The following is a 15,588-nucleotide window of genomic DNA, read 5'->3' as shown; positions in this document are numbered from 1 at the left end:
TGACGGCACCTTTCTGTATTAGGCGTTTTTGCTGCCAGAAAACTTTATTTATTGGATAGGGGGAAAAACTACCAGTAACCACTATAGTTCTCTTGCTTGTCTCCCCAAAATCTACTGCTGTCTCTTGCACATCATAGCTTCGCTCTTTTATCCCATAAAACTCTGTCTTGTGGAACCAAGAGTCCTGATTGGTTTTTTTCTGGTGAAATTCCTGTTTCAAAGTGTCATTTGTATTTCCCACGGGAGAAGAGTTGTAATGTCACAAGAGAAGGATCTGGAGTTCCTTCAGCATAATGGTGCTGGTGGGGGCTTGTCTACTTGTCTCTTTTACATTTGTAAAACAAAGACGTATGATTAAATAAATAAAAGTGTTACTAATATCAAATTGTTAATTACTCATAATGAGATGTGGCCTTGGGGGTTTTTTAGAGCATCACAGTGCGGTTTTAACTGCTGTAATGTGTTGTAAGCATCCATTGAAAGATAGTATTTCAAGATACGATTTCCCATGAAAAAGTCTTTGGCTGACGGTGGTGTTGTGTGCTAAATGCAGGATGCTAGCAAATGCTGTATAGCGATTCATAGAGTTTTATGCAACTCTAAAAATGAAGGCTTTGTGCAATTTTCTTACTTCAGAAAGACAACAGATACAAAACCAACTGTTTCAATAGGTACCTAACGGTACAGGCTTCTAGAAGTGAAGTGGATAGGGTGTACTTAATGCTCTGTTTGTGTTTCACATAGAGTATTAATAGCTGAGCTTTTGGGATTCAGCTTATTTTAAGTCTTGTCAAGCTGTGTAGTTTTGGTGTCTCATGTATGCTGCCAGCTTGCTTTACCCTCACCGCGGACTTTCCAGACTGCAACATCCACGGAGGAGAGACTTTTCAAAGGGAATTAAAAAAAACTGTCAAACTGAGAGCCTGAGCCTGAGAAAATAAAGTAATTGTGCTCAAAACAACGATTAAACCCTGTTGCGGTATGAGAAGTACGCTGTTGGTAACTCCTATGATATATGTGTCATAACGCGCGCAAACACACGCTTTTATAACCGCGCTGTCTCACCGTTTTCTGTTACGGTAGTCGATCACACAAAGCAGGAATGATTATGTGGAATGGTCAGTGAGGAAATGCAACAGAGAAGGCACTGAATTACTGTGTTGACCCAATTTCTGTTCCTGGCCTTGTCACTGGTTGTCTATCTAACCTTCCCAAGCCTTCTATCACTTAAACAGATGTGACCTTTCGTTAGTTTGTGCCAGTGGTTCCATCCAAACAGTGTTGTAATCCTTTAAAAAAAAAAAAAAAAGTTTTGTGCCATGGAAAACATGGACAAAGATGCAAGTGAAATTTTTTTTTTCCCCCTCCTCTTTGAGTTTAGTAGTTTTGAAGGAGCTTTTTGTGGTAGTGGATTTAAAGAGTGTTTTCCAAAGGTATTGAAATATATTATACCAGAAAGATATTGCTGGTTCCGGAAGATTAGGTTATATCTGAATTACCATGCTCTCATCACATGATATTGTCAGCCCATTCTCGAAATGTGTGTATTCATTTAAGTGAACTTGGAGACCTGAGTTTTAAAAATTACTATAATGCTTCTCTGAGAAGAACGTGGACTACTTGGAGACAAAGCAAAAATTTGTATCTCCAAGAGGACAACAGTATGATATTTTTTTTCCTTTGAGAACAGGTATATGTGAAAACACTTCTTTATGGGGGGTTGGACTAGATGATCTCAGCAGGCAATGTGCACTTGCAGCCCAGAAGGCCAATCACATCCTGGGCTGCATCAAAAGAAGTGTTGCCACCAGATCCAGAGAGGTGATTCTGCCACTTTACTCTGCTCTGGTGAGACCTCACCTGGAGTACTGTGTGCAGGTCTGGAGCCCTCAATATAGAAGGGACATGGACCTGATGGAGTGGGTCCAGAGGAGGGCCACCAAAATGATCAGGGGGCCGGAGCACCTCTGCTAAGAGGACAGGCTGAGGGAGCTGGGGTTGTTCAGCCTGGAGAAGAGGAGGCTCCGGGGAGACCTCATAGCGGCCTTCCAGTACCTGAGGGGGGCCTACAGGAAGGCTGGGGAGGGTCTGTTTACAAAGGCCTGCAGTGACAGGACGAGGGGCAATGGCTTTAAGTTGGAGAGGGGGAGATTTAGATTGGATATTAGGAATAAGTTCTTTACCATGAGGGTGGTGGAACACTGGAACAGGTTGCCCAGGGAGGTGGTTGAGGCCCCTTCCCTTGAGATATTCAAGGTGAAGCTCGACGAGGCCCTGGGCAACCTGGTCTAGTTGGGGGTGTCCCTGCTGACTGCGGGGAGGTCGGACTAGATGACCTTTGGAGGTCCCTTCCGGCCTGGACCGATCTATGAATCTATGAATCTCCAGAGGTCCCTTCCAACCCCATGTGATTCTGGGATTTATAGGATTGGAGTGCTTAACTGCTGTTGGTCATTGACATCTCATCCCACTGATGTTAAATCTTACCTACGATGTGTTCGTGTAGTCATAGTCTTTGTTCTTCTACACACAGATAACCAGAGTGAGACACGGGTAAGGATATTCCAATTCCGTTTCCTCTCCTTGTTGCTGAAGATGCTGAATTAGTTTTCCTGATAGTAGTAAAATATGGAAATTCTACTTTTACCCACTTGAGTTGGAAGGCCTGAAGAATTTTAAGTGGCCAGAGCAGGAAGGGGGCTGAAGCATGTCTTTTATATGGGTGTTTGGGTTTTTTTAAGAGTATGTCCACTAGAGAGCAGCAAACCCCTGTATTCCTAGAAGCTTTGCCTATTGAGCTGATTAGGCATTGTTTTCTGCTTTTAAGGGATGGGGTGAGTAATTCCAGAAGGAAGTAGTGTTCTATTTGTGCCAAGGAAGCCATTCAGTTGGATGTGACAGTGTCCTGTGTCTTGGCAGGAGACTAGAAGATAGCGGCATCAAACTGGAACAAAAATATAAAGTGTCTCAAATTGCTCTCCTTGGGAATTCTGTAGCAAGGGGACCAAAATGAACGAGGAAGATAAGACACCAAATTCTTTCTCTCTTAATAGTGGTATCAGCGTGTCTCTACAATTTCACAAGATCAGGTGTAAGGTTGTCAACCCAAACCTCTTTTTTTTCCCTTCAAGTAACTTGGCCTCTGTACAGTGACTCAATGTAAATATATCTTATTGAATATCTGTGTCTTACTGTAAGTGTTCAGATGAGCCAAGAATATTATTTAAATAGGGAAAAAAAAAAAAGTAATGGATTAAGTAAGAGAGATAAAGGTCTGCTTGTTAGGAAAGTTGAAAGAAATATCAATGGGTGAATATTTTAGGAGACTTTCAATGGGTTAAAAAATAATTTGTTAGAGTGTAAATTACCAAAGGCACACGAACAGGAAAATAACTGTTAAATGTTCTCATAGTTAAATTCTGAATAATAAGACTTCCCTTACTTCTCTGATTGGGGGGGGGGGGGGGTGGGAAATTGCATCTAAGGACTTCGTTAAATGTTTTCTGTAACAGTAGAGGATGTCTGGCAATAATTTGTTTTGATTCAAAACCTTGGGGGAAAGAGGTGTTTTCAGAGAAGGGGGTACAATTCGGAATCAAGACTTTGAGATGGAATGTATATTTGAGATCAGATCGTCATTTATTTAAATCGGTGATATCTAAGGATAGAGAAGGGTGTAAAATCCGAGGCAATTCAGGTGGTTATCTTAAACTTGAATTTAAGTGAAATGCCAGATTTTGGAGCATATTTTGCTTTGCTGCCTATTAATCCTCACACCTTTGGTGTAAGATTTTATATATACCATTGAAAGAGGCTTGGTTACAGCTCAGCATTTTCGTGGTTTGGGCATGAATGTTTTAGACTTTAAATTTGTCTAAATAACTGTATTTTAATCTTTCTGCATGCCTGTACACAAGTTCTGTGGTAGCTTTTGCTCTCCACAGATGAAGAAGTGGAGTCAGAGCGTACTGATATTTTTATTGTTGCACCGTTTTCTGCCTGGCTTTGGTCCTGGAAATGCCGGAAGGAACGGGGAAAGAAATTTGAAGTAGTAGTCTTCCTTCTCCAAGAACTTCTGCGATTTAAAGAATGAAACCTGATCGTCTTAGACATGATTAGTCATTCGTTCCCGCTTTCCCCTCCATGCCCCCTCCTTCACTAGTGCAATTGATAGCTTTAGAGAACCGGGAGCTTGAGTAATGTAAGGCAGTGTTTTCCTGCAGCTTCATAAATAACAAGCCTAAATCGTACTCTGCTTGTGTGAAAGGGTATGTTCTCAGGTCATTTGGGGTTTGTTTTTTAATGGGGATGAAGCCTTTATATGCCCTCTCCTCACTGCAAAATTGAAGCATAATCAAGTAATGTATAAAGTATTAATCTTGGGTGGCTGGCAGCATCCTATTTGTCACTTACTAAAGCTATGGCCATGGTTATTGGGGGGCAAGGGAGGCATTATTTGTGTTGGGTTTAAAAACAGCAGAATTGCACATTGTGGAGGATACAGTGTTAATAAAAAGTCTAGATCTTTACTACGAGGAAGTGTAGTGGAACTTCTTTACCTGGAGGAACGCCTAGGATTGCAGCCTTTCTCTTTTAAAACATAATAATAAGGTCAGGTGGCTTCAGCTTTAAATTTGACTGACTTGTCTGCTCATCTCCTTAGTATTTTGTCCCACTAAAAAGCCTTGTAGCGTTGTTCTTTTGTGTTACAGTTCTATGTTCACATAACTGAAAAGATTATAGATCTTGTAGTGTATTGAACTTTTTATTTCTTTAGTCATTTGAATAGTTTCTCAACTCAGAATACATACCAATGCTAACATGAATGTGGTGTTTTTTTCCTCAATACAGCATTACAGTGTTACTGCCATCTATGTATAAAAGACAACTTCACCTGTGTGACGGATGGGCTGTGTTTTACCTCGGTAACACGAACTGCAGACAAAGTCATACGCAACAGTATGTGTATAGCAGAAATCGATCTGATTCCCCGCGACAGACCCTTTGTTTGTGCCCCCTCTACCAGAGATGGAGTCATTACCGTGCCTCATTGCTGTGACAGAGACCACTGCAATAAAATCGAACTTCCAATTCCAACACCAGGTAAGGGGGTTTGGCATATTTAATTTTCTTTTTAAATTTTTTTTTTTCTTTTAAACTGAAATTTTTGTAAGAGTGGAAGTTTCTGTTTTGTGACTGTAGGTGAATTTGAAGGCCTAAAGTACACCTTTGGTTCTGCAAATAAAAATTCAAGAGATTTGTATTGAGAAACTTTATCACCCTATCTGGCTGTCGGGGCCAGATTTGAAGACTTATATGCAAGTTAAAAGGAAACTTGCAATTTGTAAGCAAATAGTTGCTTTTGTCCTTTGTAATACTTACTTTGATTCTTGAAAAAGTTACTGTGGAAAATACCCAGAATTTTTAACAAATACATTGAAATCATTTGAAGATCACTGTGAAATACAATAAATTTAGTTGTGTAAAAAGAAAGAAATAATCTTGCCGCCTTCTTTTATTTTTACTGCCAGGCCCTACTCCAGGAAAACCAGCTTCTAATCTGGGACCTGTGGAACTGGCTGCTGTCATTGCTGGACCCGTCTGCTTTGTCTGCATTTCACTGATGTTGATTCTGTATCTTTGTCATAATCGTACTGTCATTCATCATCGTGTGCCAAGTGAAGAAGATCCCTCACTGGATCGTCCCTTTATATCAGAAGGAACTACTTTAAAGGATTTAATTTATGATATGACAACTTCAGGCTCTGGGTCAGGTAATGTCACACTTGTAGTAGTAATTACTCTGTGTTTAAAAGCCTTGTAAGGCATCGATTTTTATTTTTTTTAATATTGTCAAATCTACTTAAACTTACGATTAACTGGAGGAATGACTTGAAAAGCTGCTTCCATGTAGATTCTTTCAGTACCAGTGAAGATTAAATATATGGAAATAAGTGAAATGAAATAATCACATAGAGTTTCTGCTACTGAGAGTACAGTCTGCTAAGCAGGGAATAGCACAGTCACCTATTGTAAATATTTTGTTTCCTGTAGTAAGGCTCAGTCATTTACCTTTTTGTTCTGCACAGCATATCTAAATTGCTATCTTCTGTGGTTTTGAGATACCGTGTGAAGTTTTTTTCTTTAGCTTTGAACTGAAAATTAATTTATATCTGTAGCTATTGGTACCTGAAGAATATTCTGAATTCTGAGTTAACATTTTAGCCGGTTCTTTCCTCACAGAAGACATTTTTTCAGTTGTAAATGGTCATTTCTATATGTATAGAATGGATGCAGTATGCAGACTACATCGAAGAATGTCTATCCTTTGATTTCATGGATTTTTTTGTTTTAATTGTGGCTTTAGCAAGTGTTGCTTTCGGAAGATGAGGCAGTAGTCTGTTCACTGCATGTGGTAATCCTGAAATACTTGCTTGGAGAATTGTGGTAGTTTGTGTCACAGAAATACAGTTTAATAAGCTTTCATAGGCGATGATGTATCAGATAAATCATTCTATAAATTAATTGATCTCTGGTCCATGCTAAAGAACAAGATGTCAGATTGTGTACTGCAACCTCTTTTTGGCCTTCTGCTGTATAAAAAGTTTAAATAATTTAATACTGGAAATTATTCCTACTTCTTGCAAATGTATGTGCTGAAACATCCATGCCTTTTCAGGGTATTTTCTGCAAAGAAATATTGGTGTTTGATCTTCAACTGCTGAACTCTTTCATTCCCCAAAATTGGGGAATGATTTCCCCAAATTATTTGATATTTTATACTATAAATTTATATTATATTTTATAATTTCTTCAAATTATAATAACAAAACCCAAGCACCTAGGATGTATTCCTTTCCCAAGTACAGTAACTGGTGAAACTGTTTAGAGTCGATTGCTCTGTCAACTAAAATCAATGTACCTTGCTGAACGTGTTTAGAATATAGATTAAAATAAGTCACCGTTAGTCATATCTTCATTGGAGAATGTGAGGTTGCACTGAGTGTGTAGGCAGTTATGTTTCGAATGAGAAAGCTTTTGCGTGTCCGAATAAGATTTGATCGTGATAGGCTAAGCTGCTTTCTGGTTAAAACTGGAGCTTCTGGAGCTTCAGTAGTTTGTGTTTATCTCAATTTTCTCATTTACTAACAGCGATAACTAAATCAAACAATGAAAGTGATCGATAGAACTTCCAATATATTGGGCTAGAACTTGTTAAATGCAAATGCTGGACTTAGAAAGAATGTAACTGGAGTACTAGGAGAAGTGTATGAAGTAGGAGACTTAAAGAATGCAGAGGAGTCAGGGATTTACATTTCTTGGAATCCAGGAAGCTATGTTATATAATTGTGTCACTATTAGAAGCATTAAAACTCTTTACTTAATGTCTGCAGGGACAGACTTTCCCTAAAAAAGGCTGGGAAGAAATTTTAATTTTTTTTTTTTTTTAAATTAAACGTTAAAAGAGTAGGTGTATGTTTTATATGGATAAGTAGTCATCTGCAATGTGCTAGCTGCTATTACTTCAGTAAACCCAGGAAAGAAAGCCTTTAAAGTTTTCCCTTGAAACCACATTTAGTCATACTTGTTTTAAAGTACCGTCTGGTTGATAGTTCCCTTCTAGCTTCTGTAGATAATTACAGCACTTCTGCCACTTTCTGCATGGCTATTTTCTCACACTTCTTTAGATCAGAAGTCAAGCCTATGATAATGTTAATTCAGACTTAGTTGTCAGCTGGTCTTTCCATTTTCTATGGGGAATACTCCTTCATTTTCCTTCTGGCCTTTTCCTTGTGATGCTTCTGAGCCTCTCTTCATGTTTGAAAACTCTGGGAGTACTCCTTCAAAATAAGCTCTTGAAAAGCAGGGAACCCCAGTTAGAAGAAATTTAGGCTTCTTCCTCCAGAGCAAATGGTTAGAAACTACTGACTCTTCCCTTGCTTATTTGTGAATTACACTTTAAATAAAAGCAGCATGGCAGGGCATTGCTTAGTTTTCAGAGATTCAGGACACTCAAGCTGGTCTAGACTCCCAGAGCACCTGACTTCCTATAGTATATGAGCATTGGCTACTGGTGGCTGCATCAGAGGAAGCAAAGCCAAAAAATGTGGTTGAATTTGACCTACCCCTAAGGAAAGTTCTTCATTAGCTTGCTTTGACTCTTGAAAGGCAAAGTCATGTTCCCTGTAAAACAAGAAGACTGAAAGCTTCCTTAAGAGTGATCTTTTAACTTCAGTTGCAGAGAGTTCCATGTTGTTCAGCTGTTTGTGAGACACGTATTGGCCTTATTTAGTCTTCTATATTTCCCTTTTATTATGACAGTGGTATAGGAGGTGCTTCAAGTACTTATTTTCTGTACCGTTGGCAGCTTATATATTTGCAATGACTTGTGTCACTTTGTCCCAAAATTAGTCAATCAACGACTATATAAATTCACAGTGCCCTAGCACTTGAACTGACAATCTTCTCGTGTCCTGAAATATGCCTGCAGCAGTTGAATCTCGTTGAAATGTGTATTTTTAATCCAGACTTTGGTACCACATACCTAAAATTGAGAGGAATGTACATTGATGGAATAAACTGGGGGTGGAGAACTGGGTCACTGAAGGGAGAAAAGTCAGAGCTGCTAGTTTAAAATCCTGCTTAACCCTGTCAGAAAGAGAACTGTGTGAAAGGGATGCTGTTGGGGCGAGAGGCTGCAAGAAACACAGTGGAAATGTGCAGAACAGAAAAAATAATCCAGACCCAGGAGGTGCAGCTAAGGAAGTACTGGGTCTGGTGACCTAAAGTAAACGTTCTGCTCTTAAATTCATCTTGAGGGACCAAAAGAGCTCGTAGTCAAATAAAAAGGATTCTACCAGTTTTATGTTACGGTATTCTCTGAAGGGAAGCATGTAAAACAGAAGTGATCAGAACTCTGAAAATGAGCTTCCTACTCAGATCGAAAGGGACGTAGGATTCATTTTCTGCAATGATCAATTAAGTAAAGCTGTTGTTAATTACTCAGTCTTGACTTCTGTTAGTATTGCCCTGTTGTTCCCCGACGAGCAGGACCTGAAACAATGAGAGGCTTGATGAAAGGAATTTATGGAACCTCTGAAATGTTGTGCTGAAGCTGCAGCTTCTAAGAGAAGGATTTCGAAGTCTCTTGTAGCTGAGAAAACCTTTCAGATCATGATGCAAAGCTCTAAATACCAACTATGTATTGTATAGACAGATTGGGATGCCCGGCTGTTACTTTCCAACTCGGAAATGACAAAGTAACTTACTTGCAAGGAAATGGGAAGAATTGCCTAAAACGGGGGGAGAAGCTTTGGTTATTATTGGTAGGTGATTTCAAGCAGGAAGTTCAAGAGTGTAGAAATCCAAAGGGTCACAAAATCAATGTAAAGTTGAGTCAGTTGAAGTCAATGTAAAACTCTAATAACCTGTGGCTCATAGAAGCTTGGAGAGAATGAATTTTTTCATAGTTTGTGGGGTTAGTTTATTTTATTACTCTTAAGACGAGTCTCTTCTGGACAGAGACTTACGAAAAAGAACAAAGTTATAGCAGCTGCTTGTTGTTGGCTATCTTTAGTGCTTTAGAACTTAATTCCTGAATTATCCAGATCAGGTACAGACTTCTTATACATTCAGCAGTTGTTGGTCTGAACTAATCAGAGTACAGTTAAGATGTGGAAAAGAATAAGAACTCTTTTGTTACTCTCAGAGGACTTGAGGATATTTCATTATGATGTATGAAGATGATGATGAAGGCTCCAGGGATAAATTGGATGACCGTGGCTGAATACAAGATGCCAAATGTTATAAGCTGCTGTTGAATTTAACAAGGACTTGAATTTTTTCATCCTCCTTATTAGAAAACCGACTGTCCTCTTCCTTCAGGCACAGTTAAAAGCAGCTGTGCTCCAAGAGCTTTAGGTACAGTTGTGCCCAATGTGTACGTCAAAGGCTGATGTTGTAGCTGTCTCCAGTGAGCTACTTTTCAGGCAAATCTGACTTAACAGTAAAGCAGTTGCTCAAGTTCCTGGTGATACAGGGCTGTGTTTCCTTTATAGCAAACAGAGGAGACTGCTCAGTTGCACCAGGAAGCCTGTAAGGAATTCGTATGGGTGTAAGATAAACATGGATTCCCGTCTCCTGGGTTTGTTCAGCAGCGGTAGTAAGAGAAAGCATAGTCACAAAAACCAGAAGCAAGTTGAATCTTGTAAATGTTGTAAAAAATAAATATGGGTGCAAGGTGGATAGATCACAGTTAGCAGGGTTTTTACTGTACTGTGATATGTTAACGTGTTGATTGGAGGTTTGTTACGTGAAGTTGAAATCCTTCATGTCTGGAAGGTTTAGAGTTTAGTATCTGTTTAGAGGTTTGCTAATGTCTTTGGACATCATCTTTTTTAAACAAGTAATGATGTCTATAAATGGTACAGCAAGTTGAGACCGGTGCATCTGAAACTAAAATGTGAAATTGGTTTTCTGAAACAGCTGTAGGAAAAAGAAAATAGAAGGCATATCGCCTGCCTCGAGTATACAAAACTAGCTTGTATGTAGCATTTGTCAGTAGGTTTTGCAGCAGTACTTAAGTGCTGAGGGGGGAGCTTTCTCTGGCCAACAAAGTCAAATTTTACATTTTCAGGATTGAATTTGGTCGTGTGGTTCTTCTAGTCTGGCCTTTTCTGCATTTCAGAAGTCTGTCCGTAAAGAATGCAAGCTAGGCTTCAGAGATGAGCCTTTACAGCTTTGGCACACAGCACAATTGACCTGAGGACAGATGTTACAGCAAAAAATTGAACTTTCTCAGTTGGAATTCTTGCAGCATCTGACAGTGATTGAATTGCTGGAATGGTGTCTGTGGTTTTTGGTGTTTTTTTTTTCTCCTTCCTTTTTTCACGTAGGTGTATTGTCAGCACAGATCATGCAGAAAATTCCTGTAGGTCTAGAAGTCTTAAGGAACTCCTCTGAACGCCGCAATGTTTTAATTTGCACTCCTCAGACTGCAACACAAGTGCAGCAAATGCTGCAAACCAGATCAGATGTCCTTCTAGTGCTGTTACTAGCAAAGAATGTCCAGAGATGGACAGGAACTAGTTATTGGACCTATAAGCTGAGATTTATTTTCTATACAGTGAGAAAATATCGATGTTCTTCTGTCAGGTATTAGAACGGTGATTATGGTGTAATAGATCACTCTGCAAAGTGTTTGATTTAATCCTGTAGCAAAAGAGCTTATTGTGAGCAGATAACCTGGCTGATGCGTTCATCCCGCAGCGTGGTATCACTGCAGAATTCTGTGACAAGCCTTGGAGTTAGAACAGGAAAGATTAAAAATAATCAAAACCCCACCCTGGTTGGGCAATGCCAGCGCTTCTTGTTTGTTGTATAAACTTACTGAAGCACGTTAGGAGGTGCTGTGAGTTGAAAGCGTGTAGATGTTCCGAAGCTATGAAAACTTCATGAATGCAAGCATTTTTCTCAAGTATAATTATAGTGAGGTGCACAAGAACGGCCTGTAAAGTGGGAAGCTTCTGTTACGAGGATGTCTTGCTATTCTACAGTGGTTTGAGAGTGCTAACAGGCTACTGGTGTGAGTGTGAATGTTTGACAGTCGTTGCTGATCAGCGTGGTTTAACTTCAATTTAGAAATGGACCGAGTCTAGTGATAAATCAAGTAAATGAATCAGTAGCAAAAGTGTTCTCGAACTGCTTTGCCAGGAGAGTTATGGGCAGATCCCTTTCTGGGGAGAAAAAAAAAAAACAAACCCAAAAAACCCAACTCTATCTTGGTCCTGATTGCTTCGTGGTTTGTTTCTTTTTTTCCATTAAAATAAAAATTCATGGATCAACAGCTGTCAAAAATTCTAAACTATTAGAAAGTTTGTGCCCTCTTTTTTAACAGCTGTAGAGGTAGTTCGTAATAATGTCTTTGAATAGTTGTATTGCTGGCCTTTTAGGTCTTGCCTACCTGCTCTTAGCAATTCACTGTTAGCTGTTAATACCTTAAGAGTATTTATGTGCATTTTAAGAGAAATGTCTTAATGAAATATGGATTTTGTATTTCATAGTTGTAAGTGCTTCTTTTGTTAGTGTTGTTTAAGGTTAATGTTAAATCTTCTTTTTAGGTTTGCCTTTACTTGTGCAGAGAACAATTGCAAGAACTATAGTACTTCAAGAAAGCATTGGTAAGGGTCGCTTTGGAGAAGTCTGGCGAGGGAAGTGGAGAGGAGAAGAAGTTGCTGTGAAGATCTTTTCTTCAAGAGAGGAACGCTCATGGTTTCGCGAAGCAGAAATCTATCAGACAGTTATGCTGCGGCATGAAAACATTCTTGGATTTATAGCTGCAGACAACAAAGGTTAGTGATACTATGAATTCATTTTGCTGATTGTGTGCTCTGTCAGAATAGATGGTAAGTGGAGGGGAAGAAAAAGCTGTGAGGATCCAATTAAGAGTAGCAAAACCAGAGCGTTTCAGGCCTTGGCAGGCTTTTCATAGGTTTAATGAAGGAGAAAAGTACACTTTCCTTTTTCTGGAAAACATGCTTTGTTTAAATCATTAAAAAAATGCCTGTTTAAAGAGGTATAATTTCTATAAGCGAGTTAAAACATTGGTTACATTTGGTATCAAAAAGGAGATGCCTTATCCTGTCAGCCCACACATCTGCTGAATACCTGTACTTCCCTAATAGCCTAATAAGATAGAGGTGTGGGACTGAAAGAGGTCACGTGTAATCCTGTTGTCTTAATATAAAGCAGGAGGTAGAGGATTAATTTTTAAGGCTGAGAGATGAGAAGTTACTCATTTAGAACTCCAAGTTGAGAAGAGATTGGAAAAAGGGAATTAATGATTTGTTCCTAGTATTAAAAACACTGTCCCTGTTTCCTGAAGCTCTCCTGGTAAGCCTTTAAGTATCCACGAAGAGGAGCAGTTTAACCAGTTTTCCAACTTGATTTGTTGCATTTTCAGTCAGATGAAAGTTTCTTGGGTTTTCTTGCAGTCCAGTTTAAGACACACAAATTTGGTAAAACCAACAAAAGCTTTGAAATTCTTACATTAAGGGGAGCTAAAATGTTATGATGTTTCATTCAGTTATTTTAATCCGAAATTACATGTTTCACCGCAAATGGCCTTTGGCTTTTTTGCAAAGAAAGCATTAACAGAAAATTCTGTCACCTTAGGGAGGAGTCAAGAATCCACGCACATCCTGTATTCTTGAGGGGCTCTGGGTTTTGTGGGAAATACCCAAATGGTTTTAGTGTAGTTGAAGTCTATATGTAAATAGATAAACTTGAAATTAATCTACGGATAATTTAAAAGAACTCTATCTACATAAATCTGTAGAATTGGAGCAGAACCCAAGAGGTTTTGCAGAACACTTCCCTCCTCTGGGAAAGGGTCAGCTGTAGCTGACCTCTTCCTAAGAGATGTTCATGCAGCTCGTTAACATCCAAGAGCTTGCATATCTACAGCGAACCAGGCAACTTCTTCCTGCACCTTATTATGCTTACCGTTAGAAACCACCTTGCTTTCATGCCTAAAGTTGTATATTAATAGCACCTGCGAGAGTTTGAGTTTGTTGTAATGGACCTAGTGCTGTATCTGGAGCCTGGGTTTAAAATGAGTAAAGCAGTTGCATTAAAGACATAAATGAAAATCCATCTCTGGAGAAGCCTTAGGTACTATGTCTCACTTAAAAGCATAAAGGATATATTGCAATACCTTAGCTATACTTTTTAACAAAAGCTATCTGTGGTTAAACATACCAGTCTCCCATTTTGCCCCAAACCCATAGATAGTTTGTCCCAAAAATGCACTTGAGTGCTGTGCAGAGGAGGTATGAGCAAGGTTTCCTAAATGAGTGGGTTCCTAAAATAACTTCCTGATTGCTGGCTTAGGTTCCAGATGCAATAGGATGAAATTCCATTTGGCTTGGTCATCTTTAGGTTCCTTGTAATATAATATAACATGTTATAAAATTGTTTCTTGTTACTGTTGTTAATATGCTGCACATACGAAGAAAAAAAATCCATAGTTGGTAGGTGATGCCATCATTTGAGGCTTTAAGACTTCATGGCAAGGCTCTTGTTTTCTTGGCAACTGGTTTATGAAAAATGGATAAAGATGTGTTTTGCAAACGCTACTATTCTTGACTGTTTTCTGACAGTATTGCTGTCTGAGCAGATGTGGAAAGCTGGATTATTTTTAACCCACCAATGCAGAATTCTCAGTATAACCTTCTGCATTCTCTCACGGAGGAAATTTGTACACACGGTTCTCTCTGGCTTAAGCATTCAGAAGTCCTGAATACTGAAGGAGGTTAATACTTCAGCTCTTGTTCAGAATACTCCAGGCCACCTGTATGCCATTAAATGGAAGAACATAGAGGGGAACCATTAAGGAGGTAGTTCTTGCAGTTTAGCAGGTGTGCCATCGTGGTACTCTGAAAAGGAGCAAGTGTAGACCTTATAGCAGCCTTCCAGTACCTGAAGGGAGCCTACAGGAGAGCTGGAGAGGGACCCTTTGTCAGGGAGTGGAGCGATAGGATGAGGGGTAATGGCTTTAAATTGAAAGAGGGGAGATTTAGATGAGATAATACAAAGAAATTCTTTCCTGTGAGGGTGGTGAAGCACTGGAACAGGTTGCCCAGAGAAGCTGTGGATCTCCATCCCTGGAGGTGTTCAAGGCCAGGCTGGATGGGGCTTTGAGCAACCTGGTCTGGTGGGAGGTGTCCCTGCCCATGGCAGGGGGGTTGGAACTTGATGATCTTTAAGGTCCCTTCCAGCTCTAACCATTCTATGATTCTATCACAACATGGCTTTAGAAACCAATGGCTTATAACCACCTATGAAGAGTTTTTCATTGTAGATGCTGGTGCTAACTGATAAAGGCTTATTTGGTGCCAGGTGCAAGGTGAAGTATTAGTTCACAACAATAATAGCTGTGGAGGACTTGCATCCGCTTCTCCCCAGGGCAGACTGCTGCACGCATTCAGGACTTAGTATCTGTGATCATTCCAGTGACCAAGCTGGAATGCACAAAGTCATTAGGCTGTAGGAATCCGACTCTGAGTCTGAGACCTTGCCAAGATGACTACAGAGACACGAGGAATTACTTGTGCATTCCCAGCCCGGTGCTGGCTGAAAGCTTTGGTGATCTATGGAGAAGAATTCTCAGGAGTAGGTTCTCGTGTGTCCGTCATCACTGCTGAGGACTCGTATCTCCTGACATGTAGTTTGGCCTGTAAATGCGGGCCAATGTTACGCTACAATTCTCTGCATTAATTAAGTCTGTCCTCTTAACGCAACTGCATGTTTCCCCCAACTGCTGGGGAACATCTGGCTGGCCATCGGAGTTGTGAAATGGGGGGGTGTGCCTTCAGGTGGAAGGGTGCATATATAGTTTAGAAAGCGTTTACAAGCAGAGATAGATCATTGAAGTCAGCGGTGCTGGGCTCAGATGGTGGAGTCAGAAAGCTTGTGACTGAGCTACTGTCTTCATTCCTTGTTCTGCTGCTGTTTAGACATTCCATGTGCCTTAATGGCACAGTCTCCTCCTCCTCTGCTTCCCTACAGCTGCGTGGTGTTCAGAAGGTT

General features: G+C 39.8%; 1 protein-coding gene across 6 annotated transcripts in view; it reads left to right on the top strand.

The window, feature by feature from the left end:
• The window catches only part of TGFBR1 (transforming growth factor beta receptor 1), a 34,339-nt gene that overhangs the window by 3,313 nt on the left and 15,438 nt on the right, over positions 1 to 15,588 (top strand). For 2 of the 6 annotated variants that reach the window (XM_074146639.1, XM_074146641.1), the window contains exons 2-4: positions 4,852 to 5,103; positions 5,532 to 5,774; positions 12,120 to 12,350. In XM_074146639.1, the coding sequence (XP_074002740.1) occupies positions 4,852 to 5,103; positions 5,532 to 5,774; positions 12,120 to 12,350 (726 nt within the window). The remainder of the gene's footprint in view (positions 1 to 4,851; positions 5,104 to 5,531; positions 5,775 to 12,119; positions 12,351 to 15,588) is intronic. The other 4 variants (XM_074146640.1, XM_074146642.1, XM_074146643.1 and 1 more) reach the window with 3 other exon arrangements.

This window comes from Numenius arquata, chromosome 4 (genome assembly GCF_964106895.1).
Source record: "Numenius arquata chromosome 4, bNumArq3.hap1.1, whole genome shotgun sequence".
Taxonomy (NCBI): domain Eukaryota; kingdom Metazoa; phylum Chordata; class Aves; order Charadriiformes; family Scolopacidae; genus Numenius; species Numenius arquata.
Note: the sequence above shows the minus strand (reverse complement) of the source record. Positions and strands in the feature narration are given on the sequence as shown.